Here is a 27499-nt window from a genome sequence, read left to right on the forward strand (position 1 = left end):
GTGTGACTTTCGGCAAGTCACTTAACCTCTCTGTGCTTCAGTTACCTCACCTGTAAAATGGGGATTAAGACAGTGAGCCCCACATGCGGCAACCTGATTACCTTGCATCTATCCCAGCGCTTAGAACAGTGCTCGGCACATAGTAAGCGTTTAACAAATGCCATCCTTGTTATTTTACTTCTCTGTGCCTCAGTTCCCTCATCTGTAGAATGGGGATCGAGACTGTGAGCCCCACATGGGACAAGGACTGTGTCCAACTAGATTTGCTTGGATCCACCTCAGCGCTTAGTAAAGAGCCTAGCACATAGTAAGCATTTAAGCAGAGCACTGTACTAAGCACTTGGGAAGTGCAGGTTGGCAACATCAATCAATCAATCAATCGTATTTATTGAGCGCTTACCGTGTGCAGAGCACTGTACTAAGCGCTTCGGAAGTACAGGTCGGCAACATGTAGGGACGATCCCTACCCGACAACAGGCTCACCGTCTATTGAGAAGCAGCATGGCTCAGTGGAAAGAGCCCAAGTTTGGGAGTCAGAGGTCATGGGTTATAATTCCGGCTCCGCCGCTTGTCAGCTGTGTGACCTTGGGCAAATCGCTTGACTTCTCTGTGCCTCAGTTACCTCATCTGTATAATGGGAAGTAAGACTGTGAGCCCCACGTGGGACAACCTGATCACCTTGTATCCTCCCCAGCGCTTAGAACAGTGCTTTGCACATAGTAAGCGCTTAATAAATGTCATCGTAATTGTTATTATTATTATGAACGAGTACCATCAGTAGGAGAAGCCGGAGCCGGTGCAGGATAGATGCCCCCAGCACCCCATGTAGGCGCCCTGAGGCGGGGGAGGGGACTAGGGGGACTGCAGTGACCCTCCCGGGGCCTTCTGAGTGGTGGCTGGCCACCCCGGCCGGAGAGGAGCCCGGCCTCCTGGGTTCGGAGCCCAGCAGGGAAGGAACCAGTCTCTCCGGGGCCTCTGCCCAGCCCCAACTGGTCCAACCTGCCCGTCTGAGCTGAGTAAGCGAGGAGGTGCGGGCTCCCAGCGCAGACATGGGCCGTGGGCCTCCCGGCCTTCCAATCAATCAATGAATCGTATTTATTGAGCGCTTACTGCGTGCAGAGCACTGTACTAAGCTCTTGGGAAGTACAAGTTGGCAGCATATAGAGACAGTCCCTACCCAACAGTGGGCTCACAGTCTAGAAAAGCCCAGGAGATCAGGAGGAGGTGGGTCGGAGGGGCGGTAAAAAGGGGCAGGGGTGGGCGCCCTCAGGGAGGGGATGGGAGAATCGATCCATCAATCGATGGTGTTCCTTGGGGAGGCGGCGGAGACTCCACTTCTCCTGGCCGGTGGGGAGGACAGAGGTGCGGGTCCTGGCGACCCCCAGACGGATTGTCTCAGCCTCGCCCCGGGCCGCCACCCGGGCCCGGGGGAGCACCAATCAATCAATCAATCAATCAATCGTATTTATTGAGCGCTTACTGTGTGCAGAGCACTGTACCAAGTTGGCAACATAGAGAGACAGTCCCTACCCAACAGTGGGCTCACAGTCTAAAAGGGGGAGACAGAGAACAAAACCAAAAATACTAACAAAATAAAATAAATAGAATAGATATGTACAAGTAAAATAAATAAATAAATAAATAAATAAATAAATAAATAGAATAATAAATATGTACAAACATATATACATACATACAGGTGCTGTGGGGAAGGAAAGGAGGTAAGATGGGGGATGGAGAGGGGAACGAGGGGGAGAGGACCAGGCGGAGCGCGACTCTTTATTTAAGGCCCGGTGGAGCAGAGGAAAGAGCAGAGGAAAGAGGCTCCTGAGGGCGGCGAGTAGAGGCCCACTTTTCATTCATTCATTCATTCAATCGTATTTACTGAGCGCTTACTGTGTGCAGAGCGCTGTACTAAGCGCTTGGGAAGTATAAGTTGGCAACATATAGAGACGGTCCCTACCCAACAGCGGGCTCACAGTCTGGAATGGGGAGATAGACAACAAAACAAAATATATTGACCAAATAAAATAAATATAATAGTAAATATGTACAAGTAAAATAGAGTAATAAATACGTACAAACATATATACAGGTGCTGTGGGGAGGGGAAGGAGGTAAGGCGGGGGGGATGGGGAGGGGAAGGAGGGGGAAAGGAAGGAGGGGATGCAGTCTGGGAAGGCCTCCTGGAGGAGGTGAGCTCTCAGTAGGGCTTTGAAGGGAGGAAGAGAGCTAGCTTGGTGGAACTGCCATTTCTCTCTTGTCTTCAGGCCCTGGGGGGCCGGGGGTCGCTCCCGCCCCTCTCTGGCTCCCCACCCACCCCCAGGGTGGGTATTCGGCGCCGGTTAGATTGGGTCCCCACCTCATCACCTTCCCTCCCGGAGCTCGGCTAGAGTCCCCTCGCCCGTCCGCGGGGGGAAAACTGAGGCAGGGAGCAGGGGAAGGGGAGTCGAGAGTCCCGGCCGCCCGGTGTGAACTTGGGCAAGTCACTTAACTTCTCTGTGCCTCAGTTACCTCACGTGTAAAATGGGGATGAAGACTGTGAGCCCCACGTGGGACAACCTGATCATCATCATCATCATCAATCGTATTTCTTGAGCGCTTACTGTGTGCAGAGCACTGTACTAAGCGCTTGGGAAGTAACACATAGAGACAGTCCCTACACCTTGTATCCTCCCCAGCGCTTAGAACAGTGCTTTGCACATAGTAAGCGCTTAACAAATGCCATCAAAAAAATAATAAAAAGGAGGACCGGAGACGCTTCTTTGGCACGCTCAGGCTCCGCCCGGGCTTCGTGGGCGACGGCGCTGAGTCAGGTCAGCCTGGGGCGGCCCCTCCTCTTTCCCACTCGCCGCTCCCCGTTGACACCTGGTAGGTGGCCACCGAGGTTGCCCCTGAGTTCTGGCCACTGCGGGAGCGACTCCGGGCAAGGCAGGGTAAGCGCTCCCCGGGCTGGGATGGCAGGGGCGGGAGGAAAACCGGCGTCGGGAGGGTTAAGGATGATAACGATGGTAATTGTTAAGCGCTTACTATGTGTCAAGCCCTGTCCGAAGCGCTGGAGTTCTGCAGATCGGACACAGTCCCTGTCCCACGTGGGGCTTGCAGTCCTAATCCCCATTTTACAGAGGAGGGAACTGAGGCCCGGAGAAGTAAAGTGACTTGCCCAAGGTCACACAGCAGGCAAGGATTAGAACCCAGGTCCTCTGACTTCCTGGAGGCAGCGGAGAGGACTGGATGTGCTTTCAAGGACTCTCCAGGCAGAGGGATCTCCAATCCTGATCCCCCCCCCGCCCCAACCCTCTTCGCCCACGATGGTCCCAGTCCGGGGCACCCTGAAGAATACAGGTCGGGTTGGGGATCCCCCAGGTCGCTGGAAAATGAGGATGCGGAGGAAATGGTACTGCCTCAACCGGTTCCTCAGCGCCTGATAACTGGCACCTTTCTCCTGACTCCTTCTGGGTTTCCCAATCCTAGTAGGAGAGGACTGAATTGGGTGTTGGGGACGGGGTGGGGTGCTTGCGAACGAAAGAGGCAGAAAACGGGGTTCAGCGTGGAGAAGACAAGGCCAAGACTGAGCCCCAATCTCCGAGGCGTTGAAGACTTCGACTGCCGAAAAGAATAATACTACTTGTGGAATTTGTTAAGCACTTACTAGGTGCCAAGCACTGTACCAAGCCCTGGGGTAGTAATAATAATAATAATAATGGCATTTATTAAGCACTTACTATGTACAAAGCACTGTTCTAAGCGCTGGGGAGGTTACAGGGGGATCAGGTTGTCCCACAGGGAGCTCACAGTCTTCACCCCCATTTTACAGATGAGGAAACTGAGGCCCAGAGAAGTGAAGTGACTTGCCCAAAGTCCCACAGCTGACAAGTGGCAGAGGAGGGATTTGAACCCATGGCCTCTGACTCCAAAGCCCGTGCTCTTTCCACTGAGCCATGCTCAAAATAATCCGGTCCCACGTGGGGCTCATAGTCTAAGGTGTTGTAACCACCTGGTATTGAATTTCTGTTTTACAGATGAGGAAACGGAGGCCCGGAGAAGTTAAGTGACTTGCTCAAAGTCACACAGCAGGCAAGTGGCAGATCGGGGATTAGAGCCCAGGTCTTCCGACTCCCAGGGCCGCCCTCTTTCCACTAAGCCCAACTGCTTCTGAATTACCTTGGGTCTCTCCCCACGGGGCAGGAATGACGGAAGAGAAGAGGAAAGGGAGGGAGGGTGGGAGGGATGGAGGGAGGGGAAGAGAGAGGCATAGAGTGTGGGGAAAGAGGGGAGAAGAAGAGGGAGAAGGAGGGAAAGGGAGAGGGAGAAATGTGAATCCGTCTTGGAAGAGGTGGGCGAGATCAAGTGAAGTCTTTCCCTCATTCTAGACTGTGGGTCAGGGAACGTGTCCGCTAATTCTATCGTATTGTCCTCTCCCAGGCGCTTAGTTTAGCGCTCTGCACATAGTAAGCGCTCAATAAATACCATTCATTCACTCATTCAATCGTAGTTCTTGAACGCTTACTATGTGCAGAGCACTGGACTAGGCGCTTGGAAAGTACAATTCAGCAAGGAAGAGAGACAATCCCTGCCCACAACGGGCTCACAGTCTAGAAGGGGGGCTGATGGATGGATTCCCGCCTGCAGGAGTCGGCTTTCGAACCCAGACCGGGGGAGATTTCAAAGCGCCCAAGATGCCGCCGAAAGGTCACCGGCCTGGAGACTGGGGATGAAGGTCGACCCGGGTCTCCCCCCGCCCGGCTCTTCATCCCAGACCCCAACCCCTCCAGGGCCAGGCCCCTGCCTCCGAGCCTGCCGCTCCGGGGAGGAGATGGAGGATGATGTGTTCTGCCACGCGTTGGCCAAGGTGCTCTACCACGTGCCCACGCCGGTCACCGTGGGCTTCTACGCCCCTTGGGGCCACCGCAAAAACGTCCTGCTGCAGAAGGTCAAAGGTGGGCCATGGTGGGGGACACACGATGGGGGACACCTCGTCCTGACCCGTCTCCGTCCCGGGGTGCGACTCCCCCCTCTCCCTCGGCCTTCCTCCGGCCCCAGATAGCGGTCAGCACGGGCTGGGGGCCTAACCGGGTCCCCCCTCTCCTCCTCCCTGGATTTCCACAGATTTCCTGGTGGCCAAAGGGGACGAGAAAGACCGGCGAGAGGTGGAGAGGGGCGGGCCGGCTCCGCGGGGCTGCCAGGGCTGGGACCTGGTGGCCATCCTCTTCCAGCTTCTCTTCTTCCGGCCTGTGCCCGTGTCCATGCCTGGCTCCGGGCCCAGGTCCGGTCCCAGGTCCCAGGGCCGGTCCGCTCCCGCGCGTCCCAACATCCAGCACATCTTCGTCCGCTTCAGCGCCTGGGAGTTCGCCGGTAGCGACCGGCTGTGGGCCGGCCTGGTCACCACGCTGTGCGACCGAGTGGAAGAGCACTTCGGCCTCTTGCCGGTCAGCCTCTTCCGGGCGCTGAGGCGGGAGCGGGAGCTGCGGCGGGCCGCGGCCCAGGTGCGCTGGGAGAGCAGGAAGGTGCTCTGCCTGCCCCTGTGGGCCGCCCTGGTCCTGGTGGTCGCCGTCGTCGTCGGCGTGGTCGTCCTCACACTGGTCATGGGCATCCCCCTGTCGCCGGGCGACCCCTCCGAGTGGGCCGTGGCGCTGGCCGAGGGGCTGGGCGGCGCAGTGGCCGGTGCGGCCGTGGCCCGGGCCTTCCCGCTGGTGGTCACCGCGGCCAAGAACGCGATGGTCACCCTCAAGGGCCAGGTGGAGCGCCGGATGAACCGGACGGACCTCAGCGGCCAGCTGGACTTCATGAACGGTGTCAAGCGGGAGGTGCGGGTCATCACGGCCTGCGTGCGGGCCATGGAGAGCTTCCAGAGGCGGCGTATCCGCATCGTGCTGCAGGTCAACGACCTGGACAAGTGCTCCCCGGACAAGCTGCTGGGCGTCCTGGAGGCCCTGTCCATCCTGCTGTCGGAGCGCGACGCGCCCTTCGTGTCCATCCTAGCCGTGGACCCTGGCGTGGTGGCCGACGGCGTGGAGACCTCCCTGAGCAGGCGAGGCCTGTCCTACAACGGCTACGCCTTCCTCAACCGCCTGGTCACCCTGCCCTTCTCCGTGCCCCCGATGTGCCGAGAGTCCCGGCAGCAGCTGCTGGCCGGCGTGGTCAGTGACAACCAGAGGCTGGTGACGGAGGCCAAGGAGGACGACGGCGATGGCGGCGGGGTGGGGGGCGGCGACCGGCTCCGGGCCCCTCGTCGTACCTCTCTGGTGCTCGTCCACCCCGGCTCGGCGAGCCCCAGGCCCGACGACGACGACGATGATGACCAGGACCCGGCCGAGGTCCTGGCCCACGAAGCACGGCCCCTGATGGAACCCGAGGCCCAGGAAGGGCTGGGCACCAAGCAGCGCATCCGAGATGCCCAAGACAGCCTGCTGAGCCCCTCCATGGTGGCCTTCATGTCGGACAGCATGGTGGACATGAGGCGCCTGACCAACAGCGTGGCCATCAGCATGCGCCTTCTGGTCCGCAGGGTGCCCCGGCCGCAGGTGCGCCAATCAGTCGATCGGATTTACTGAGTGCTTATTACTACTACTACTACTACTACTAGACTGTGAACCCGTTGTTGGGTAGGGACCGTCTCTATATGTTGCCAACTTGTACTTCCCAAGCGCTTAGTACAGTGCTGTGCACACAGTAAGTGCTCAATAAATATGATTGAATGAATGAATGAGTACTACTACTACTACAACTACTACTAATGATGGTATTTGTTAAGCGCTTACTCTCTACCAGGCACTGTACTAAGTGCTGGGATGGATGCAAACGTATTAGTTTGGACTCAGTCCCTGTTCCCCATGGGGATCACAGTCTCAATCCCCATTTTATAGGTGAGGTAACTGAGGCCCAGAGAAGTGAAGTGCTTGCCCAAGGCCACACAGCAGACGAGTGGCAGAGCCGGGATTGGAACCCAATGACCTTCTGACTCCCAAGTCTGTGCTCTAGCCACTAGGCCATGCTACTCCCCTGTGTAGAGCTTGCTGTGTGTAGAGCACTGTACTAAGTGCTTGGGATAACACAACAGGCTTGGCTGTCCCATTCCCTGCCCACAAAGCGCTTACAGTCTAGATTTTTTTACCATATTTATGCATGGTAAATACATCATATTTACCCATTTTTTTAATGGCACTTGTTTAGTGCTTGGTATGTGCCAGGCACTGTACTAAGCGCTGTGGTAGATATGAGCTGATTCATTCATTCATTCAATCGTATTTATGGAGCGCTTACTGTGTGCAAGAGCACTGTACTAAGTGCTTGGGAAGTCCAAGTTGGCAACATATAGAGACGGTCCCTACCCAACAGTGGGCTCACAGTCTAGAAGGGGGAGACAGAACAAAACATATTAACAAAATAAAATAAATAGAATAGATATGTACAAGTAAAATAAATAGGGTAATAAAAACGTAGAAACATAGATACATATATACAGGTGCTGAGGGGAAGGAGGTAAGGCGGGGGGGATGGAGAGGGGGAGGAGGGGGAGAGGAAGGAAGGGGCTCAGTCTGGGAAGTCCTCCTGGAGGAGGTGAGCTCTCAGTAGGGCCTTGAAGGAAGGAAGAGAGCTAGCTTGGCGGATGTGGGGAGGGAGGGCATTCCAGGCCAGGGGGATGACGTGGGCCGGGGGTCGACTGAGGGATAGGCGAGAACGAGGCACGGTGAGGAGATTAGCTGCAGAGGAGTGGAAGGTGCGGGCTGGGCTGGAGAAGGAGAGAAGGGAGGTGAGGTAGGAGGGGGCAAGGTGATGGACAGCCTTGAAGCCGAGGGTGAGGAGTTTGTGCCTGATGCGCAGGTTGATTGGTAGCCACTGGAGATTTTTGAGGAGGGGAGTAACATGCCCAGAGCGTTTCTGGACAAAAACAATCCGGGCGGCGGCGTGAAGTATGGAGCTGATCAGGTTAGACAGAGTCCAGATTCCCCAGGGGGCTCACAGTCTTAACCCCCATTTTACAGATAAAAGAACTGCAGCCCCCGAAACTGGCCGCCTGGGTCATGCTGGCCAACCAGTGGCCGTGCCACCTGAGCTGGCTACTGCAGTGCCTGGAAGATGAGCGGCAGCTGCGGGGCGTCGCGCCCGCCACCCCCTCGGAGCCACTGTGGGAGACCTTCGAGCGCTACCAGGAGGAGTTCGACCTGATGAAACCGCACCTGGGCCGCTTCCTGGAGCTGGACGGGGACCCCGAGCTCTTCCAACACTTCCTCCGGGGTCAATTCCGGGACCCCCCCGAGCCCTTCCACACGGGCGAAGCCGACCTCTACCTGCCCGTCACCGTCAACCTGGACCTGTCCATCAAGAGGCGGCTGGAGCTGCTGCGGGGCAGCCGGACCCCCAGTTCCAGGCCGGTCCCGGCGGCCCGCAGGCTCCCGGTGTGCTCCGGCCTGCGGCTCGGCGTGGAGGATGTCTGCAAGGAGGTGGGGTCCACCGCCAACCGATGGACCGATGGGCTGAGGGACGGGGGGAGGACAGAAGTAGGCCCAGGGAGGAGCTAAGGGAGAGGGGAAGGAAGAAGGCAGGGAGTGGGGGGGGAGAGGAAGAAGTGAGAGGGAAGCAGGGGAGGGGAGGAAGGAGAAGGAATGGGGAGGGAAGAATGGAGGAGGTTGGGGGGACCCCGGGCTGCTCCCCCAACCCCGACGAGCCACGGCGACCTCTGTGTTGCAGTTGGGCGATCTCGGCTTCAAGGGCGAACCCCTGCGGCGGTACCGGGCTCGGGTGAGAGAGCACAACCTCAACGGGCGGACCCTGCTCCTCAGCGACCCCCAGGACATTCGGGAGGCCCTGAGCATGGGCCTGGGGGACTGGGCGCTCTTCAGCGAGCACTTTCTCGGAGGGCTCCCGCAGGGGGGCACGCTGGCCGGCTCCCCCTCCGGGGGCCCCCCACTGCAGACCTGGAGGACTCACAGCGGCGGGACCAAGGCGAAGGCCTGACTTTCTGGGGTGGGAGGGGTCGGGCCCCGTTGGGAGTCCCCAGTGAGGGGATGAAGGAGGAGGGGGAGAAGTGAAGGGCCAGGCAGAGTGCCGGGGGGGAGGAGGGGGGCATCTACCTTCAGGCACCTGCCCCCCATTGACCTCCTGTCAAGGGCTCCCTGGGGACTCAGAGGATGAGAAGGGAAGACCAAGAGCATCCTCATGGGTGGGGGGTCAGCCTGAAGTCGGGAATCTTGCAGGGCCCCAGCAGACTGGGAAAGGGCTCGGGCCCCCTTATCTGCCTGCCCTTCTGTGGCCAGAGATCTGATGGCTGAGAGGTTTCAGGGATGGACCCCGGAGTCGGAATGAGTTGTGGCTGCCCAGTGAGGACCAGGCTCTGCCGCCCACTTTGTACCTCCTCATCCCTCCAGGAAGGAGAGGGCATCCAGGAGCAGAAGGCCACTCCAGAATTTCCACATTTCTCATTTGCTCCGGGTTCTCAGGACGGTCGCCCCAGAGCTGGGGGCTGAGGGTGTGGTCCTCGAACCCCAGAGACCAAGAGTGACTCTCATTCATTCATCTGGATTTATTGAGCGCTTACTGTGTGCAGAGCGCTGTACTAAGTGCTTGGGAGTGTACGATAAACACACATTCCCTGCCTCCTTGTGTGGGCACCCAAACGAGGTCCACATGTCTGCCTCCACTTGTGACAGACTCCATCGGGTACAGAGGGGTCCCGCGGGCCTGGAAACCTGGCCATGTTCGAGCAAGCCTGGACCTCCCGGGGAAGGCCAGGGGGCCGCGGGACAGGCCGACTATGGGGGCTGGGGACAGAGACAAGTCCTGACGATGACGGGCTCAGCCATCCTGGGAGACCAGGCCACCTGTGCCCTGTTCTCCAGGCCGAGACTCGGGTGGGAGGTGGAGCCATGCTCAGGGTCTTGGTTTCATGGCAATAAAGCGCGCAAGGCAGAAGGGGGCCATGCTCTGAGTTACTGGGCCCACCTCTCCATGTCCCAAGGGCCACAATCACGACTGACTACTGCACCCTGCTACCATCCCGGGGACACCTTGACCCGTCCAACCTTCCTTTCCAAACCGGGCTTCGAGGATCCCTCACCCCAGGTTGGACGGGGACAGACACGGTGCAGCGCTGGGGCAAGTCAGGTTAGGACTGGACCTGCTGCGAGGGTGGAGCCCGGCCGCACCTTGGGCCTCTCACGGCCTGCAGTGAGTGGGTGGGCCGGGCCAAAGGAAAACTTACACAACCAGCAGCGCCTAGGGGAGGGGCTGAGCGGCCACTGACTTCACCCGCTTAAGCTCACACAGAAGCAAAGGAAGCTCCTTTGCTCCAGCGCCTTATGGGGCCATCCCGAACCCAGCCCCGCCAAACCCCGCCAGCCCCGCTTATGGAGAAGCAGCGTGGCTCAGTGGAAAGGGCACGGGCTTTGGAGTCAGAGGTCAGGAGTTCAAATCCCGGCTCCTCCAATTGTCCGCTGTGTGACGTTGGGCAAGTCACTTCATTTCTCTGTGCCTCAGTTACCTCATCTGTAAAATGTGGAGTAATGATGGCATTTACTAAGCGCTTACTATGTGCAAAGCACTGTTCTAAGCGCTGGTAAGCTAAGCTAAGCTAAGACTGTGTGCCTCCCGTGGGACAACCCAATCGACTTGAAACCTCCTCAGTGCTTAGAACAGGGCTTTGCACAGAGTAAGCACTTAAAAAATGCCATCATTATTATCATTATTATTATTATTATTATTATTAAACCTAGTCCCTGGGGGCTTCCAACCCATCCCAATGGCAGCCAAAGGCAGGCCCCACTGGGTTCCCTGCCCAGCCCACGCCAAGCCAAACCCATAGTTGGTGGGGGCAGGAAGGGCAGGCTGGCAGTGTCCCCTGCTGCCCTCCCTCAGGCCCCAGAGAATCATCAACACCCTCTCCCCCCACCCCTCCCCATCCTACTCCATTCTTCACTTGCCTAGCTGGGAGTGGCCTGGCAGTGTCCTGACTGTGGCCGCCCCATAGCTTGCAGGTAAAGGCACCCCCCTACCTGGGCAAACCCTACCCAGGCACACCCGAGCCTTAGAGGAGCCAGGGCACGATTGTCGGGGAGAGTCCGATTTGCCAAGAAAACAAAAGTGAGGAACACACAACCACGAAGATGCCTGTGCCATCCTCTGCCACCCTTTACCAGGCTTCTGTTGTCCCCAGAATCAGACTGCTGATCCTGTGCCCACTTTGGGTGGTTCACAGGAGCCACCCGGAATGCTCAGGCTAGAAGCCAATGATTTATTAAGACGGGGGACAACAGGCCCGCCCCAGGGCACAGTGATATTTAAGTGGTCCGTCCTGGGGGCCGAGCGGCCAGTCATGCCTTCTGGGCCTGCCCCCCAATTCCTGGACGTTTTGCCTCTTCGCCTCCCCTGCCCCTCAAGCTCCTGTTTCAGTCAACAGTCCCCGGGCTGCAGTGAGGGCTGTGGGCGGTGGCTCCTCTTACCCCCGAGGCCCCAGCCAGCTCAGCCCCAAGTCCCGCCTCGTGCTCACTGGTGCATCTTGCGGTGTCGGAGGATGTCCGTGGGGGTGAGCAAGAGGTCTTGCCGGCAGATCTCGCAGCGGTACGGTCTCTGCAGGGCGGTGGCCTTGCCAGTGGACTCTTGCGGGGCCCCTGCGGCGGAGGCATGGGAGTTGAGTCATGCCCGGCTGAGGGGTTCCTCCGGTCCCCGCGGGCGATACGAGTTCTTCCCCACCACCCTGCCCCTTCCCCAGCATGGAGGCTCTGCAAAGTAGCGAGCCCCAGGTCTGACTCAAGCCGGGAGGCCAAATGGGTCAGCCTCACACTGCCGGGCCCTGCCTTACCCGTGTCAGGCGGGGTGTCCTCGGGTGGCCGGCAGGCATTCTCGTGGCACAGCCGCTCCATGGGGGTGAAGGGCATGTACAGGCCGCAGTGTGGGCAAGTCCAGAAAGTGCGTAGGCACTCACTGTACAGGTCCGTGTCGCTCTGCAATGAGGGCGTGAGTCAGGGGGGTTGAACTGGGCACCCCACCTAGCCCCCTGACTTTCTATTCTCCGCTGGTCAATTCCCACTGTCTTTCGCTGTCGACCAGGAGGCCCTGACACTCACCGCGAGGCAGTTGTAGGTGAGGTAGTCGTTGATGGCAAAGCCACCCTTGGTCTCGTGGGGCTGCAGGGCGGCGGCCCCGAACAAGCCCGACAGTTGGGGTGCGGCGGTGACGGTCTGGGGCCCCACGTACAGGTTCTGCACCTCCAGCCCGGTGAGGCGGCGGAGGCGGTAGGGCACCTGGAGACCCGTGGGGCGGGAGGGAGGGACAGGGCTCAGGGCAGGCCCCGGCCCGTTCCCAGCACATCGCTCCCTCCGGGAGCCCCTCCCATGATCTCCCGCGGCCCCCACTTCCAGGCTCCGTCCCCCTTCCTCCCCCACCCCAAGCTGCCTCCTCCTTGACGTGTCTGCTCTCTTCTCCACCCCATCCCACCACCAATCGGCCCCCTTCTCTCCTTTACAGTCAGGGGCCTGGCCACGGTTCCCCCAACCCAAACCTCTTCCCCTCATCGCAGCTCTCCCAAGTACTCAGTACAGCACCCTGTCCTCAGCAGCAAGCACAGTAGAAGGCACAGAGAAGCAGTGTGGCCTCGTGGATAGAGCACAGGCCTGGGGGTCAGAAGGACCTGGGTGCTAATCCCAGCTCTGCCACTTGTCTGCTGGGTGACCTTAGGCGAGTCACTTCACTTCTCCGTGCCTCAGTTCCCTCATCTGTAAAATGGGGGTTAAGACTGGGAGCCCTAAGTGGGATAGGGTAGGGACTGTGACCAACCCGATTAGCTCGTATTTACCCCGGCATTTAGAACAGCGGCTGGCACACAGTAAGCGCTTAACAAATACCACGATTATTAATTATACCACTTGGAAGATCACTCCAAATAGAGCAATGAGCGCTCCACAAACCCCTCTGCCAGAACCCATACCCAATCCTGTGCCCTACAAGCAGTGGGCACCTCTGTACCTGGGTCTCCTTCCGGCTTTTACCTTGGTTTTCCCAAAGCGCAGCAGCTCCTGGGTCAGGGCAGCCACCTCCTGCCGCTCCGCCCGTGGAGAGGCCTCCTGGTCCCTTGGCTCCCGCTTGCCCCGGGCCAGCTGCTGCTGCAGGAGCTGTTCCCAGCGGGAGCGGAGCTGTACCGCCACGGAGAGGAGCTGGAGACCACCCTCGCTCCCGTCCAGGCCCAGCTCCAGCCAGCTGTCCGCCACGATGCGCGAGCAGTCCCCATTCGTGTCCAGGCAGCGGCTGAAGAGCAGCAGAGCCTGGGGGCGAGGGGTAGACACAGCTCACTGTGGGGGGCACTGGAGGATCCCGGGATGAGAAGAGCCCCTGAAGGGGCAGGATCGTCTGACCGACGCGCCCAAATATCTCCACGCTCTGCCAGGGTGTGCCAGGCCCAGGTGCTTTAGCGATTGGGAAGGGAGGGGAGATGGGAGACCAGGGGAACGGAGGGGTGGTAAATAAGGGTAAAGGGAGGTGGGGCGGGGGCCCCGGTGGCAAACCCAGCGGGGTAGTGCGATGCCCGGTCCCCCACCTGCAGGGCCGGCACACGGACACAGTTGACCAGGTATGGTTTGGTGGTTTCCAGCAGCGAGACGAAGGCCAGGAGCTGGTGCTGGCTGCTCTTCCCATCGCTCCGGTCTGAAAGGGCACCGCCCTGCTCATTCTGCCAGGGAACATCACTGGCCTTCTCCTCCCCTCCCTGCCCCTCCCCTCCTCCTGTGGGGCAGACCAGGCCGTAGCTCTAAGTTGGGGTCCCTCCTCTCCCCATCCCACTCTGTGGGGCAGCCCCAGGCTGGAACAGTACTCCAGAGGATCCTCCCTTTTTCTGCGGCCTCAGGCCATAATTGTAAGGTCTGGTGTGTCCCCCAACCGTTTCCTCTGGAGAAGCCCCAGGCCAGAGCAGAAAGCCGGGGTGCGGGGGGCAGTCTCACCCACTCACCTCCACTCTTTCGGTCATCAGTGTCTCTTCCGCTCACCTGTAGCACCTCTGGATTGCTAGCAAAGACACAGGTAGGGTGGAGGACGGTCCCCTGCTTGGTTTTGGTGTGGAAGATCTGAAAGACGATAACTGTCATCTGCCACTCCGGCACACTGAGTGTGCTCCTGAGGGGTGCCCACTCTGTCACACTGGGAGAGCACCCACAAAACCTGATGGTCCCTTTGATGGCAAGGGAGGTAGGAAGGGGGACAGAGGACAGAAGAGACAGGCCTTGCTTCTCTCTCCTTTTAAGAAGCAGTGTGGCCTAATGGATAGAGCACAGGCCTGGGAGTCCTTCTGACTTGTCTTTGTGACCTTGGGCAAGTTACTTCACTTCTCTGTGCCTCCGTTGCCTCATCCATACAACGGGGATTGAGACTGTGAGTCCCACGTGGGATAGGGATTGTGTCCAATCTGATTAACTTGTAGCTACCCTAGTGTTTAAAAGACTGCTTGGCATATAGTAAGCGCTTACCGAGTACAATAATAATAATAATGTGTTATTATTACTATTATTGCCCTATGAGCCCACTGGCCTTCCTTTGTTCATTCTTTCAGTTGTATTTATGGAGCGCTTACTGTTTGCAAAGCACTGTACTAAGTGCTTGGGAGAGTACAATTTAACAACAAAAGACACATTCCTGTCCACAATGAGCTCACAGTCTAGTGGGGTATCAGCAGGGGGCTGAGAGGGGGGAGAGAGCAAGGCAGGGCAGGGCCCAGCTAAGAGGGAGAGAAGAAGACGGCAAGGCTGGGCCCAGCTGAGAAAGGATAAGGGACAGGGCAAGGCTGGGCCCTGCTGAGAGGAGGGCAATGCCAGGCAGGGAGAGGGTACAGCTGACAAGAGAAGGGAAATGCGGGGCAAGGCAGTCAGGGCACCCAAAGGGCAAGGAAGGGGTACCTGGTCGGAGTCCTTGCGGCAGCTGTTGAACTGGTCTGTGGCGGCCAGCTGGGGATAGAGGCCCCTGGCCAGCACCAGCTTCAGCAGGGCCAGCTCGTCCCGGGACAGATCGCGGCCGGCGCTGGCGGCTGCCTGCAGCTCGTCCATGCTGTGGCGCAGCTTGAATTTGACGTCCTGGGGAAGGGCAGGGGGAAGACCAGGGTGGGGCTGGGCGAACCCCAAGCCCCCAGCAAGCCAGCTGGGCTGCCCCACGGAGCCTCAAACCACGACAGGAGGGAGGGAGGTTGGACCTGGCGGTGGAGAGGTGGTGTGGGGCTCCAGGAAGGGAAGGGTCCCTCCCTGAGGGCTTCATGCCCCCTGGAGACCCTCTTCAGGCAGGGTCAACCTGGGCAGGCTCCTGGGCGCGCACCTGGGTGGGCGCTGGGCCTCGCTGGTCGCTCCTCACCTGGATGTCCACGGCGCCGCCTTCCCGGGCGTCGCCCTCAGCGGCGTCATCGCCTGAGGAGGAGCCCTCCTCCTGGCCTGGGAGTGGCAGCACCCTGCGCCGGCGCCCCTCGCCCTCTTCGTGCCGCCGCTTCAGCCGCCGCAGCTCCTGGCGCTCTCGGTGCTGGCGCTGCCGACTGAAGCTGTCTGCCGGGGTGGGGCGCGAGTCCGCCAGCAGCCCGTGGTCCCACAGCAGCTCCTGCGGGGGACAGAGGCCAGCGGGTTGCCGGGGGCGGGCCCTCGGACACATGGCTCAGTTGTCCCCTCTTGGGGTACTCTCTCCCTACCCCCAACCTGGGCGGGTTCAGACCTTGAACTGGCGCCTCAGGTTGGCCATCTCGTAGAGCCGTTGCTCCTCGAGGCCGCGGCGGCGGCACCACTTCCTGGAGCCGGAGCCGGAGCCCCGCTCGGACTTCACCTAGGGAAAGCGGAGGAGGGGGTGGCGTGAGTGGCACCAAGGCGACCACGTGGTTCAGGGTGGGGCTGGGGGGGTGGGAGAGCGCTGGCAACGCCAAGGGTCTCTGACCCTCCAGGCTGAGTGATGCGGGCAGGGGAAGTGGAGGGCAGGCCATACCCAGTCAGGCATACGCTGTGGGTGCCGCCATCCTGTCGCCAACCTGCTCTCATCCTCCCCATCTCTCCAGTCTGCAACCCTGCCACTATTCTCACCTCCTCCCGCTCTTCCACCCCCAACATCCAGTCTGCCGCTAAATTCACTCAATTGCATTTACTGAGCGCTTACTGTGTGCAGGACACTGGACTAAGTGCTGGGGGAGTACAATACAACAATAAACAGACACATTCCCTGCCCACAATGAGCTCACAGTCCAGAGCAGGGGGCGAGACAGACATTAATATATATAAATATACACCACTGGCCCAAGCCCTTGTCCCATTCCAGGAAGGTACCACCTCAGCCTCCTCACCGACCTCCCTGCCTCAACCTCTCCCCACTCCAGTCATTTTCATTCATTCATTCAATCGTATTTATTGAGCGCTTACTGTGTGCAGAGCACTGGACTAAGTGCTTGGAAAGTACAAGTCGGTAACATATAGAGATGGTCCCTACCCAACAACGGGCTCACAGTCTAGAAGGCGGAGACAGACAACAAAACAGAACACGTCCACACTTTGCTCTGCTGCCTGGACCATTTTTTAAGAACGTCATTCAGCACACATCTCCCCACTCTTCTTCATAACTCTCTGATGGCTGTCCATCTATCTCCGTCTCAAACAGAAATTACTGAACATGGGTTTTAAGGCAGTCTACCAGCTCTCTGCACCTCTTTATCCTCACTCTTCTCCCCCTACACCCCAACACCCCAGCCTGCACACTGTGCTGCTCTAACAGTTCCCTACTCAATATGCCTCATTCTTTTCTCTCCCCTTGCCATCTTCCTGTTCCAGCCCTCCCTTCTGCCTGGAGCTCTCTCCTCCTTTGATCCTGACAACCACTGCCCTCTCCATCTTCAACTTCTGAAGTCAGTGTGTTCTCGAGGAGCCCTTCCCCCATTAATTTCTAAGCTCCCTGGGTTATATCCCTTCACCTGCAACTCTAGCATTTCTGCACCACCTAAGCTCACAGACTCTGTGACTTCCTCCTTCTGCAATTTACTGTCTGTTTCCCCGGCTAGACAGTCAGCTCCTTGAGGCCAGCAAGAATCCTACTTACTAACGTTTCTGGACTCTGCTAAATGCTTAATCCAATAAGTGCTCAGAACTGCTCTTGACTGACTGATTCCCCCAGGGTCCCACATACCCCCACCACTCCCAGGGCCCCCCCAGCCCACCAGTATCAGTAACCAGGGGTCCCACACAACCCACCCCTCCCAGTAACCCTCAGAACACTGGGTGCCCTCTCTCTTGTCCCTCCTCCCAGAAGGTGAGTACCCCAACAGGCTGAGTAGGTGATCCCACCCAACCTGCCCCCACGGGAGGGGAGGAGGCGGTCTCATCTCACCTGCACCCAGGCGTTGAAGGCGTTGAGGAGGGTGAAGGGGTCACCATGGCTGCTCTCCAGGGGTTTGCGGGCAGTTCCGCAGTCCGGGTTGGAGAGGCCGCTGCGAAGGAACGGGGACTGGACGCTCAGCGCAGCCGCCACGGTGAGCACCGGCTCCACCAGCTGGAACAGGGAGCCCAGGATCAGCATCTTTCCTGAGGGGAAATGGCCTTGAGATCCACCCATCCACCCACTGACCTCAAGGTCCCCGTCTTCAGTCTCGTCCCGGCCCTCCACTGGCCTGGCTCCAGCCAAGGAAGCACCACAGTCAGCCCGGGGCCTACCCTCCAAGCCAGAAGTCCCTTCACTGGTCTAGCCCCTCTCCCTCTTCCTGCAGCCAGCTCTTTCCTGGGGGCTTTGGTGGCTTGGCCAAGCCCTCAAGTCTCCCCCTGCCCAAATTCCCTAAAGTTCCTGTCTCCGGCCCGTGGGGACCGAGTGCGCGGGTGCGGCTCACCGATCACCACATCCACCGGCAGCTGGGCCAGCAGGTTTCCGATGGGCGTCAGGTCTTCTGCGGCATCCAGCGCTCCCTGGTCCCGGAGGTAAAGCACGGCCGTCTCCAGGCTGGACAAGGGCGGTGGCTCGATGAAGGGGAAAGTGCGGGGATCCCCCAGCCCCATGCTCTTCATCTGTGGGGAGGGCCACCGTGGGGTGGGTCAAGAGTGATGTGGGTGTCCCGTTCCTCCACCTCACCCTCTTCTCACCCTACAGGGGAAGATCCTCCCCAATGACCTTTTCTCCTCGCCAGCCTGAGGAGTCCTTTTCTCTTGACTGACTGATTGATTGACTGGCTCCCCTAGGGTCCTACATACCCCAACCTCTCCCAGGTCTCTCTTCCTTCCTGGATGGTAGGGGTCTCTCTTTCTCCCTTCCGGCCTGGGTGGTGTGGGCCCCTCTCTCCCTGCCTGTATGATGGGGATCGCTTTTCTTCCCACCACTCTGTGTAGTGGGAACCCCTCTCTCCCCCAGACTGCATGGTCAGATCACTTTCTCTCCACTGGCCTTGAGGGTAGGATTCCTCTCTCCCCACTGGCCTGGGTGGAGGTCCTTATCTCTCTCCCCCAGCATGTATGGCGGGGCTCCCTCTCCCCATGGCAACCCAGGGCTCTCTGTCTACCTGCAGCACCAGGGCGTCCAGGGCCACCCGCTGGATCTCTGGCACGGGGTAGGGGGCGAAGGCATCGTAGTCTGATTCGGCGTAGAGGCGGTAGCAGACCCCGGGCCCCGTGCGCCCCGCCCGGCCCTTACGCTGCTCCGCGCTGGCCCGGCTGATCCAGAACTCCTGCAGTCGCTGCAGCTTCGCCTTGGGGTCGAAGCTCATCTCCTTCACCTTGCCTGGAAGGGACAGGGCGCCGGGCTGGGTCTCCCCAGGAGGGAGCTTCAGGGCCCCGAGGTTGCAGGCTCTCATGGGGAGGGGAGGCGTGTGGGAGGCAGAGAAGGGGAGAAGGGAAAGGAAGAGAAGGAGGAGGAAGCAGATGAGCTCATACCTGAGTCCAGTACGAAGCGGACCCCATCGATGGTGACTGAGGTCTCGGCGATATTAGTGGAGAGGATGCATTTCCGGACCCCGGGAGGAGCCACGTCAAAAACCTGGCCGGAGGGGAGGACGGGGAGGGGGTCTCCATCACCTGACACCAGCCTTATCCTGGAGGGAGTTGAGCTGGGAGCCCCCGGCCCGGCCCTGCCCTCCAGGAGCTGACAATCCAGCCCGCCTCTGTCAATCCCCAGCTACGTACCACCTACTCCCGCCATCTCAGGTAAGGACGGAGAGAGGAAGCCAGAGAGCAAGTGAGGATAGGGCAGACATCCGGGAGGGATGAGATGGAGTGGAGCGAGGCCAGGACAGACAGACAACCAGACAACCGGGGGGGACAAGGGAGAGGCCAGGTGGACACCAGGGAGGGGCCAGAGAGAGGAAGAGAAAAGGAAGGGGGCAGAGCTGGCCAATACAGAGGGAAAGTGAGCGCCGGCCCCTCCTGCCGCACCGACCCCACCGCCACCTTGTCCTGGTCGGCGACAGAGAGGGTGCTGTGGAGCGGCAGCACGATCCAGCGCTGGGTGTGGGTGGCGTAGGTCTGGGCGGCCTCCTGAACGGCGCTGATCTCGGCCATCCCGCTCAGGAACACAAGCAGGTCGCCTCGCTCGTCGGCCGGGTACCGGTGGTCGATGGCCTGCAGCACGCGCAGGTAGGGCCGGGGGTCCAGCTTGTCTGACCGGGCCGACGTCTCCTCCTGGGGCACCGGCTGGTAGATGACCTGTGCGGGGGGGACGGTCGGGGCTGTGGGAGGCCGAGCTGGGCTCCAAACTCACCCCTGATGGGAAGGGAAGGGAGGGCCTTTCCCGAGAGGCAGGGGATGGATGAGATAATAACGATAGCATTTATTAAGCGCGTACTATATGCAAAGCACTGTTCTAAGTGCTGGGGAGGTTACAAGTGTGATCAGGTTGTCCCATGGGGGGGCTCACAGTCTTAATCCCCATTTATAGATGAGGTAACTGAGGCCCAGAGAAGTGAAGTGACTTGCCCAAAGTCACACAGCTGACAACTGGTGGAGCCGGGATGACCCTCCCAAGTCCTATACAGCTCTCAGAGTGAGCTCGGAGGAGAAACTGAATGGAGAAGATCACCAGGCGGCGAGCTGGGAATAGCCAATGGGAGCAGGATGCTGGCGGGGAGGGGGCCCTCGATCACCAACTCCGCTCCCCTCACCCACCACGCCCACCCCTCTTGCCCATCACTTTCTCACCGAGATGGGAAACAGCCGCCCGGGCACCTGCACCACGGGCGCCTGGCCGAAGTAGGCGGAAAAGAGGGCGATGTTGATGGTAGCCGACATGAGCACCACTTTGAGGTCGGTCCGGGTGGGCAGCAGCTGGCGCAGGACGCCCAGGAGGAAGTCGCTGTGCAGGTGACGCTCGTGGGCCTCATCCACTATCAGCACCTGGTACTGGGGCAGCGTGGGCTGGCGTTGGATCTGCCGCAGCAGCAGCCCCTCCGTCAGGAACACCACCTTGGTGGCCGCCGAGCGAGTGCTCTCGAAGCGGATCTGGTAGCCCACCTGCAGCCGCCGGGGCAGAGAGAAGGTAGGTGGGTATCTGAGGGGCCGGCGGGGTGGGGGAAGGAGCAGGATCCCACCCTGGGCGCCCCTCCGGACCCCGGCCCATCACCACGGCCGGCGTGTCTCCGACCGACCCACTCCGAAGCTGGCAACCCCGTCTCCAGGAACCCACTACCCGTTTCCAAATCTGCCTCCACCCTGAAGTCCCGCCCCACCCCCGGCAGTCCCGCTCACTTGCGAGCCGTACTGGTTGAGGCTTTCAAAGGCCACGCGCTTGGCCAGTGAGATGCAGGCAATGCGCCGGGGCTGGGTGCAGGCCACGTGGCTGAAGCCGGCAGCCAGGAGGTACTGGGGCACCTGGGTGGACTTGCCGCAGCCCGTGTCCCCGGCCACCACCACCACCTGGTTCTCCCTCAGCACGCTGAGGAGCCGTGGGGCCAGGCGGGCGATGGGCAGGGCTGCCCGCTCCCTCTGCAGTTTGGCCAGCTTGGCCAGGCTCTGCTTCTGCGTAAAGTCCAGATACTGCAGCACGGCCAGGCGGAACTCGGCCAGCCTCTCGCGGGGGACGCCTGCGGTCGCCGCCCTCCGGTCACCCCGGCCCTCCACTTCGCCACCGCTGAGGAGGGCCATGTTGATGCGGTAGCGCGGGTCGTACGTCCGGGGCAGGTCGGCCAGGGCGGGGTGGCGGGCGTCGGGTTGGCCCGGGGCGGGCTGCTCCCCTTCTCCCTCCTCCTCATCAGTCCTCTCTCGCCTCTGGGCCCGGAACCGCTGCAGCCGCTCAAAGAAGGCCCAGAACTGCCGGCAGTCCTCGGAGCCCGCGCGCACGGAGTCCTGCTCCCGGAAGAATACTTCTTCCAGCCTCCTCCGCGTATCCAGGCAGTCCCAGTCCCAGGAGTCCGCATCGGGCTGGGGCCTGTAGCCCCTGCTCTCCCGGCTGCGATCCCTGCTCTCCCGGCCACGATCCCGGCTCTCCCGGCCACGATCCCGGCTCTCCCGGCCGCGATCACAGCTCTCCCTACCGCGATCCCGGCTCCCTGACTCTGACATGGCTGGCGTGGCTAGCCTGGGTCATGGGCTCCTCTCGCTCCTTCCTCTTTGCCCCTTCCTGGCAGGGTGGACAACTTCACATCTCCAACCGGCTCCCGGCCCCAGGCTTCGGGGGGCGGCCGCTGGGACCACCACAGCTCCCAGCTCAGCCAATGTCAGGGCCCAGAAACAGACGGTCAACAATCCCGGGCTTGGCTCTGGACTCAGGGTTTCCTCGTTCTCTGCAGTCGGGGCTCCTCACTGTATCATGGCTCTGGCCTGCAAACAAAGTCACCGGGCACCCCCGTCACCCACAGCGGCTACTGCTCTTGCCCTGCCCTCAAAGAGCTTACTGTCTGGGTCGGGGCAGGCACACCACAAAGCAGTCCTACCTAAGAGCGGGAGTTGGGCCAGCAGAGGAGCAACAGAGAGAACCCCAAAGTAGGCAAAAAATGGAGATGGGAATGATGATGATGGTATTTGTTAACTGCTTACTATATGGCAGGCACTGCTCTAAGCGCTGGGGTAGATACAAGCTAATTAGTTTGGACACTGTCCAGGTCACACATGGGGCCCACAGCATTAACCCCCATTTCAGGGTTGAGGTAACTGAGGCACAGAGAATAATAATAATGATAGTATTTGTTAAGTGCTCACTATGTGCTAGACGCTGATCCTGGCTCTGCCATTTACCTGCTGAGTGACACTGGCCAAGCTCTGCACACAGTAAGCGCTCAATAAATACAACTGAATGAACTTAACTTCCCTATGTCTCAGTGTCTTCTATTGCAATGGGGATTCGATACCTGTTCTCCTTCCTACTTAGGCTGTGAGCCCCATGTGGGACAGGGCCTGTATCCGAGCTGTTTAATTTGTATCTACCCCACTGCTTAGAACAGTACTTGACACATAGTAAGTGCTTAACAGATACCACAATTATTATGAAAGCGCTTTGGAAAAATAAAAGTGCCTAGCAAATTCCAGGTGTTACCCTCTACCAACAAGCCTTCCCTGACCAATTCCCAGCACCCCAGATCACGTGAACCCCTCCACCATCTCTTGCACTTACATATTTACTCACAGTTTGTCCTCGGCACTTTTCATTATAAGTTTGTCCAATAGCACAGCCAGTTAATTTTCAGGCCTGAGGGGCAAGGAATGTGCCACTCCTCTGTTTTGTACTTTCCCAGGCACTCAGTACAGTGCCCAGCTCCCACTAAAGGCACTCGAGAAGGGCTATTATTTTGCTTTATCCAGGTCAAGAGTTGAAAGGAGACAACTGCTACTTGCTCATTTACATAATCTCTGAAGTACCAAAACTCTGGCAGCATTTTTCACAGCCCCATGGTGAGTCTCTTCCTTTTCTCAGCCTCCTGTATCCTCCCTTCCCTTTTCTCTGAGAGACTCACGTCTCTCTCTCTTCCTCCATTCCCTCCCCGCAGCCTGAAGACGAAAATGTCAAGAAACCAGCCCATATGCAAATATCACCAGATCTGAGGGGTGCAGAGAGAATGGGGTTTGTCATGCTTTAGTGCCTGGTGGGTTCCCTGATCCTAATAATCTAATGATGACAGAATTTAGCTCATCGTGGGCAGGGAACGTGTGTGTTAACTCTGTTGTATCATACTCTCCCAAGAGCTTAATACAGTGCTCTGCATACAGTGAGCACTCACAAAATACCATAGATTGGTTTATTCAGCCATTTTTAGGGTCTAAACACTGCACTAAGCGCTGGGGTAGACACAAGATAATCAGATCTGACCAGCTCCCGTCCCTCATGGAGCTCAAAGTCTGAGAAGAAGGGAGGGCAGGTACCTTACTTCTAATCAATCAAAAATATTGTTTTAGCACCTATAGGGTGCACAGCACTCTACTAAGCACTTGGGAGGGTACAATCACAGTAACAGACATGATTTCTGTCCTTACGGAGCTTACAATTTAAAGGGGGGGAGGGTAGGGGGCCAGGACTTAAAATTCCCATTTTACAGATGAGGTCACTGAGGCCCAGAGGTCAAGTGACTTGCCCAGGATTGCCCAGCAAGCCAGGGGCAGAGCTAGGACTTGAACCCGGGACTCCTGACTCTCAAGCCTGGGCACTTTCCACCAGGCCACATTCTGACCTGAACCTGACCTGGGCACCTTAAAGAAATATGGCCCGAGGATGAGGATGGTCTCACCATGGTAGCACTGCTTCTGCCTCTGTCTGTAGCTTTGTCTTTCAGCTTGGCCTGATCCCAAGCCTCTCGCTTTCCGTGACCTCCTCTTGATCTCACATACACCATCAGTCACAATCTCTGCGCACTTCAGGGAACCACTATCTGTTTTCCGGGACATTTTTGTTGAGGTTCTCTCTCAAAGCAGGCTGGAAGTTCCTTGAGGGCAAAGGCCTAATATCCTCCTTCTATTTTCTCCTATTTCCCCAAGCGCTTTGTACAGTGCTTTGTACGCAGTAAGTGCTCAATAAATACGATTTATCTATTTATATGAATGAATGAATGGGACGGTGTGTGGTACCAAGGAGATGTTAAATCAATATCAGGCTTGGGATATCAGGGCTCCTGTCTTTACCCACTACCACTCGGTCTGCCAGTCTCTTTCAGTTTGTATCTCCATCTCTCACTCTTGGACGGTCTCCCCTACCTCACCATTTCCCCTCTCTCGCTCATCTCTGATTCTGTCTCCACCTTCCTCTCCCATCTCTCAGCCTATTTCTTCCTTTGTTTCTCCTCTCTTCCCGTTTCCTCCATCTCCCGTCCCCCTCCTGTTTCTGTCTTCCTCTGATTCTCTCCAGTTGTCTCTCTGCCTCCCCAGTTTCTGGGACTCTGTCTTCCCTGGTCTCTCCCCATCTTCCTCCTCTTCATCAGTGGTATTTATTGAGCACTACCTATAAGTGCTGCTTGGAAAAGTACAATACAACAGAGATGGAAGACTCTGCCCAAGTGTACTGTGTACAAGAGTGGCCAAGTGTTGTCCTTCCTAGTGGAAGGAGCATGAGCCTGGAAGTCGGAGGAGGTGAGTTCTAATCCCGGCTCTGCCCCACTATGGCTCAGTGGAAAGAGCCCGGGCTTGGGAGTCAGAGGTCACGGGTTCTAATCCTACTTCCACTGCTTGTCAGCTATGTGACTTCGGGCAAGTCACTTAATTTCTCTGTGCCTCTTCATCTGTAAAATGGGGATGAAGACTGTGAGCCCCACGAGGGGCAACCTGATCACCTTGTAACCTCCCCAGAGCTTAGAACAGTGCTTTGCACATAGTAAGCCCTTAATAAATGCTATTATTATTCTCTGTGCCTCAGTTACCTCAATTGTAAAATGGGGATTAAGCCTGTGAGCCCCACGTGGGGCCTCATCACGTTGTATCCACCCCAGCGCCTAGAACAGTGCTTCGCACATACCGCTTAACAAACGCCATTATTACTATTATTATTGTGTGACCTCGGGCAAGTCACTTAATAATAATAATAATAATGTTGGCATTTGTTAAGCGCTTACTATGTGCAAAGCACTGTTCTAAGCGCTGGGGGGAACACAAGGAGATGAGGTTGTCCCACGTGGGGCTCACAGTCTTAATCCCCATTTTGCAGATGAGGGAACTGAGGCACAGGGAAGTGAAGTGACTTGCCCAAGGTCACACAGCAGACGTGTGGGGGAGGTGGGCTATCTCTATGCCTCAGTTACCCCATCTGTCAAAAGGGGATTAAGACTGCGAGCCCCATGGGGGACGGGGGCTGCGCCTGACCCAGCGCTTAACAAAGGCCACACATCATTATCGTAGAGTTGGAAGCCACGTTCCCTGCCCACAATGAGGTTACAGTCCATCCCTCCCATCTCTCTGTCTTCCCGTCTCTCTGCCTCTCCTTGTGTCCTCCATCTCCCCGTCCCTCGGATTGCTTCCCCCTGTTTGTGTCTCTGCCTGACTCTCAGCCTCTAGCTTCTGTTAGTCCATACCCACCCCCCCAAGGTCTCTCCCCTTCTTCTCTTGTCCATCTATCTCTCCCCGTCTCTCTGTGTGTCTCTTAGCCCCCGGGAGGGATGGAGGGATGGAGGGAGGCCCCCTTCGCCCACCCTCCGCCATTCGTCTCCCCCATCACCTCACTCGAGGCCTCGGCCCAACTTCCCGCAGCCGCGCGCCCCGAATCCGCCGCTCTGCGCCTGCGCGCTCCCCGAGCCGCGCCTGCGCGCCCCGCTCGCCCGGCGTTTCCCGCAGCGGCCGCCAGGGGCCGCTGCGCCTCCGTGTCGTCTGTTCCCGCTAAGGCCCGGTTCGGGTCAACAACTTTATCATCAATCGTATTGATTGAGCGCTTACTGTGTGCAGAGCACTGTACTAAGCGCTTGGGAAGTACAAGTTGGCAACACATAGAGACAGTCCCTACCCAACAGTGGGCTCACAGTCTAAAAGGGGGAGACAAATAATAATGGCATTTATTAAGCGCCTACTATGTGCAAAGCACTGGACCTCCGACCCTGGCTCCTCCCCCTTCCCTCGACCCCACCGCCTTGGTTCTTGCTCGCCGGCCCGGGCCTTGGGGTAGCCCGTGTCCTCCGGGGCTGATGTAACGTGGTGTAATAATAATGATAATATTTGTTAAGTGCTTACTATGTGCCAAGCACTGTTCCAAGCGCCGGGGGAGACGCAAGGTTATCAGGTTGTCCCACGTGGGGCTCACAGTCTTCAACCCCGTTTTCCAGATGAGGGAACTGAGGCCCAAGAGTGGTGACTTGCCCAAAGTCACACAGCTGAAAAGCGGCGGGGCCGGAATTCGAACCCATGACCTCTGACTCCCAAGTCCGGGCTCTTGCCACTATTCATTCATTCATTCAACCGTATTTATTGAGCGCTTCCTATGTGCAGAGCACCGGACTAGACTGTGAGCCCACTGTTGGGTAGGGACCGTCTCTGTATGTTGCCAACTTGTACTTCCCAAGCGCTTAGTACAGTGCTCTGCACACATTCATTCATTCAATCGTACATAATAATAATGATGATGATGATGGTATTTGTTAAGTGATGGCATTTTTGTTAAACGCTTATTATGTGCAAAGCACTGTTCTAAGCGCTGGGGGGGATTCAAGGTGATCAGGTTGTCCCACGTGGGTCTCACAGTCTTAATCCCCATTTTACAGATGAGGTCACTGAGACTCAGAGAAGTGAAGTGACTTGCCCAAGGTCACACAGCAGACAAGTGGCAGAGCCGGGATTTGAACCCATGATCTCTGACTCCCAAGCCCGGGCTCTTTCCACTGAGCCATGCTGCTTCTCTAAGCGCTTACTATGTGTCCAGCACCGTTCTAAGCGCTGGGGTAGATACAATGTAATCACCTTGTTCTCACAGTCTTAATCCCCATTTACAGCTGAGGTAACTGAGGCCCAGAGAAGTTAAGTGACTTGCCCAAGTTCACATAGCAGACAAGTGGCAGAGCCAAGGTTAGAACCCACGACTTCTGACTCCCAAACCCTTGCTCTTTCCATCGAGCCACGCTGCTTCTAAAGTGCAGTGTATTGTAGTGGATAGAGCACGGGCCTGGGAGCCATTAGGTCATAGGTTCTCATTCCTGGCTCTGCCACTTGTCTGCTGTGTGACCTTGGGCAAGTCATTTCATTTCTCTGGGCCTCAGTTACCTCATCTATAGAATGGGTATCGAAACTGTGAGTCCCATGTGGGACAGGGACTGTGTCCAAGCCGATTTGCTTGCATCCACCCCAGTGCTTAGTACAGTGCCCAGCACGTAGTAAGCGCTCGACAAATACTATTATTATTATTATTATGACTGTGTGCGACTTGTTTACCCCGGGAGAGGAACCCGGACCCATGCCTCGGTTTCTCATTTTGTCCGCGGAGAATCCCCCAGCTCCCAGGGTTGGTCTGCCTGGCATAATTGAGGACCTGGAGCAATACGGGCGTCTTACCACAGACCGGACCTGAACCACTGACGAAGACAGGAACTGCGGTGTGTTTAATGTCTCAATACAGAGAAATCACTCCTCCTTTAAACCTGTGCCACTGGGCCCCCATCCCCTCCCCTCTTCTCCTCCGAGGGTGAGACCCGTATTTTTGG

The 27499-nt window shown here is 58.0% G+C and overlaps 1 protein-coding gene across 5 annotated transcripts; it reads right to left on the reverse strand.

Moving 5' to 3' along the window:
• Positions 1–10445: 10445 nt before the first annotated feature.
• Positions 10446–25566, reverse strand: DHX34 (DExH-box helicase 34). 5 transcript variants are annotated; one of them, XM_038766827.1, is made up of 18 exons: positions 23621–24131; positions 20652–21722; positions 20106–20417; positions 19359–19613; positions 18846–18948; positions 18476–18693; positions 17813–17987; positions 17320–17513; positions 15670–15777; positions 15322–15558; positions 14877–15050; positions 13937–14051; positions 13529–13635; positions 12984–13256; positions 12063–12239; positions 11798–11939; positions 11486–11606; positions 10446–10485 (listed from the first exon to the last, which is right to left on the reverse strand). In XM_038766827.1, the coding sequence occupies exons 2-18, from the start codon at positions 21462–21464 to the stop codon at positions 10482–10484; spliced, it is 3528 nt and encodes a 1175-aa protein (XP_038622755.1). In that variant the 5' UTR covers positions 21465–21722; positions 23621–24131; the 3' UTR covers positions 10446–10481. The 5 variants fall into 5 exon arrangements, with proteins under 5 accessions (XP_038622755.1, XP_038622750.1, XP_038622753.1 ...); XM_038766825.1 differs by lacking the exons at positions 10446–10485; positions 23621–24131 and adding an exon at positions 25534–25566 and having other exon boundaries at positions 11482–11606; XM_038766824.1 differs by lacking the exon at positions 10446–10485 and having other exon boundaries at positions 11482–11606.
• Between the last annotated feature and the right edge of the window lie 1933 nt (positions 25567–27499).

Source organism: Tachyglossus aculeatus, chromosome 26 (assembly GCF_015852505.1).
Source record: "Tachyglossus aculeatus isolate mTacAcu1 chromosome 26, mTacAcu1.pri, whole genome shotgun sequence".
Classification (NCBI taxonomy): Eukaryota; Metazoa; Chordata; class Mammalia; order Monotremata; family Tachyglossidae; genus Tachyglossus; species Tachyglossus aculeatus.

Excerpts from the sequence above, each read along its gene's own strand:
- DHX34 (XM_038766827.1), bottom strand. The coding sequence starts at position 21,464 with ATGTCAGAGTCAGGGAGCCGGGATCGCGGTAGGGAGAGCTGTGATCGC. Across the intron at positions 19,614-20,105 it reads GGCGGCTGTTTCCCATCTCG|GTCATCTACCAGCCGGTGCC; the intron begins GTGAGAAAGTGA and ends CCCCCCGCACAG. Across the intron at positions 18,694-18,845 it reads CCGCTTCGTACTGGACTCAG|GCAAGGTGAAGGAGATGAGC; the intron begins GTATGAGCTCAT and ends TGTCCCTTCCAG.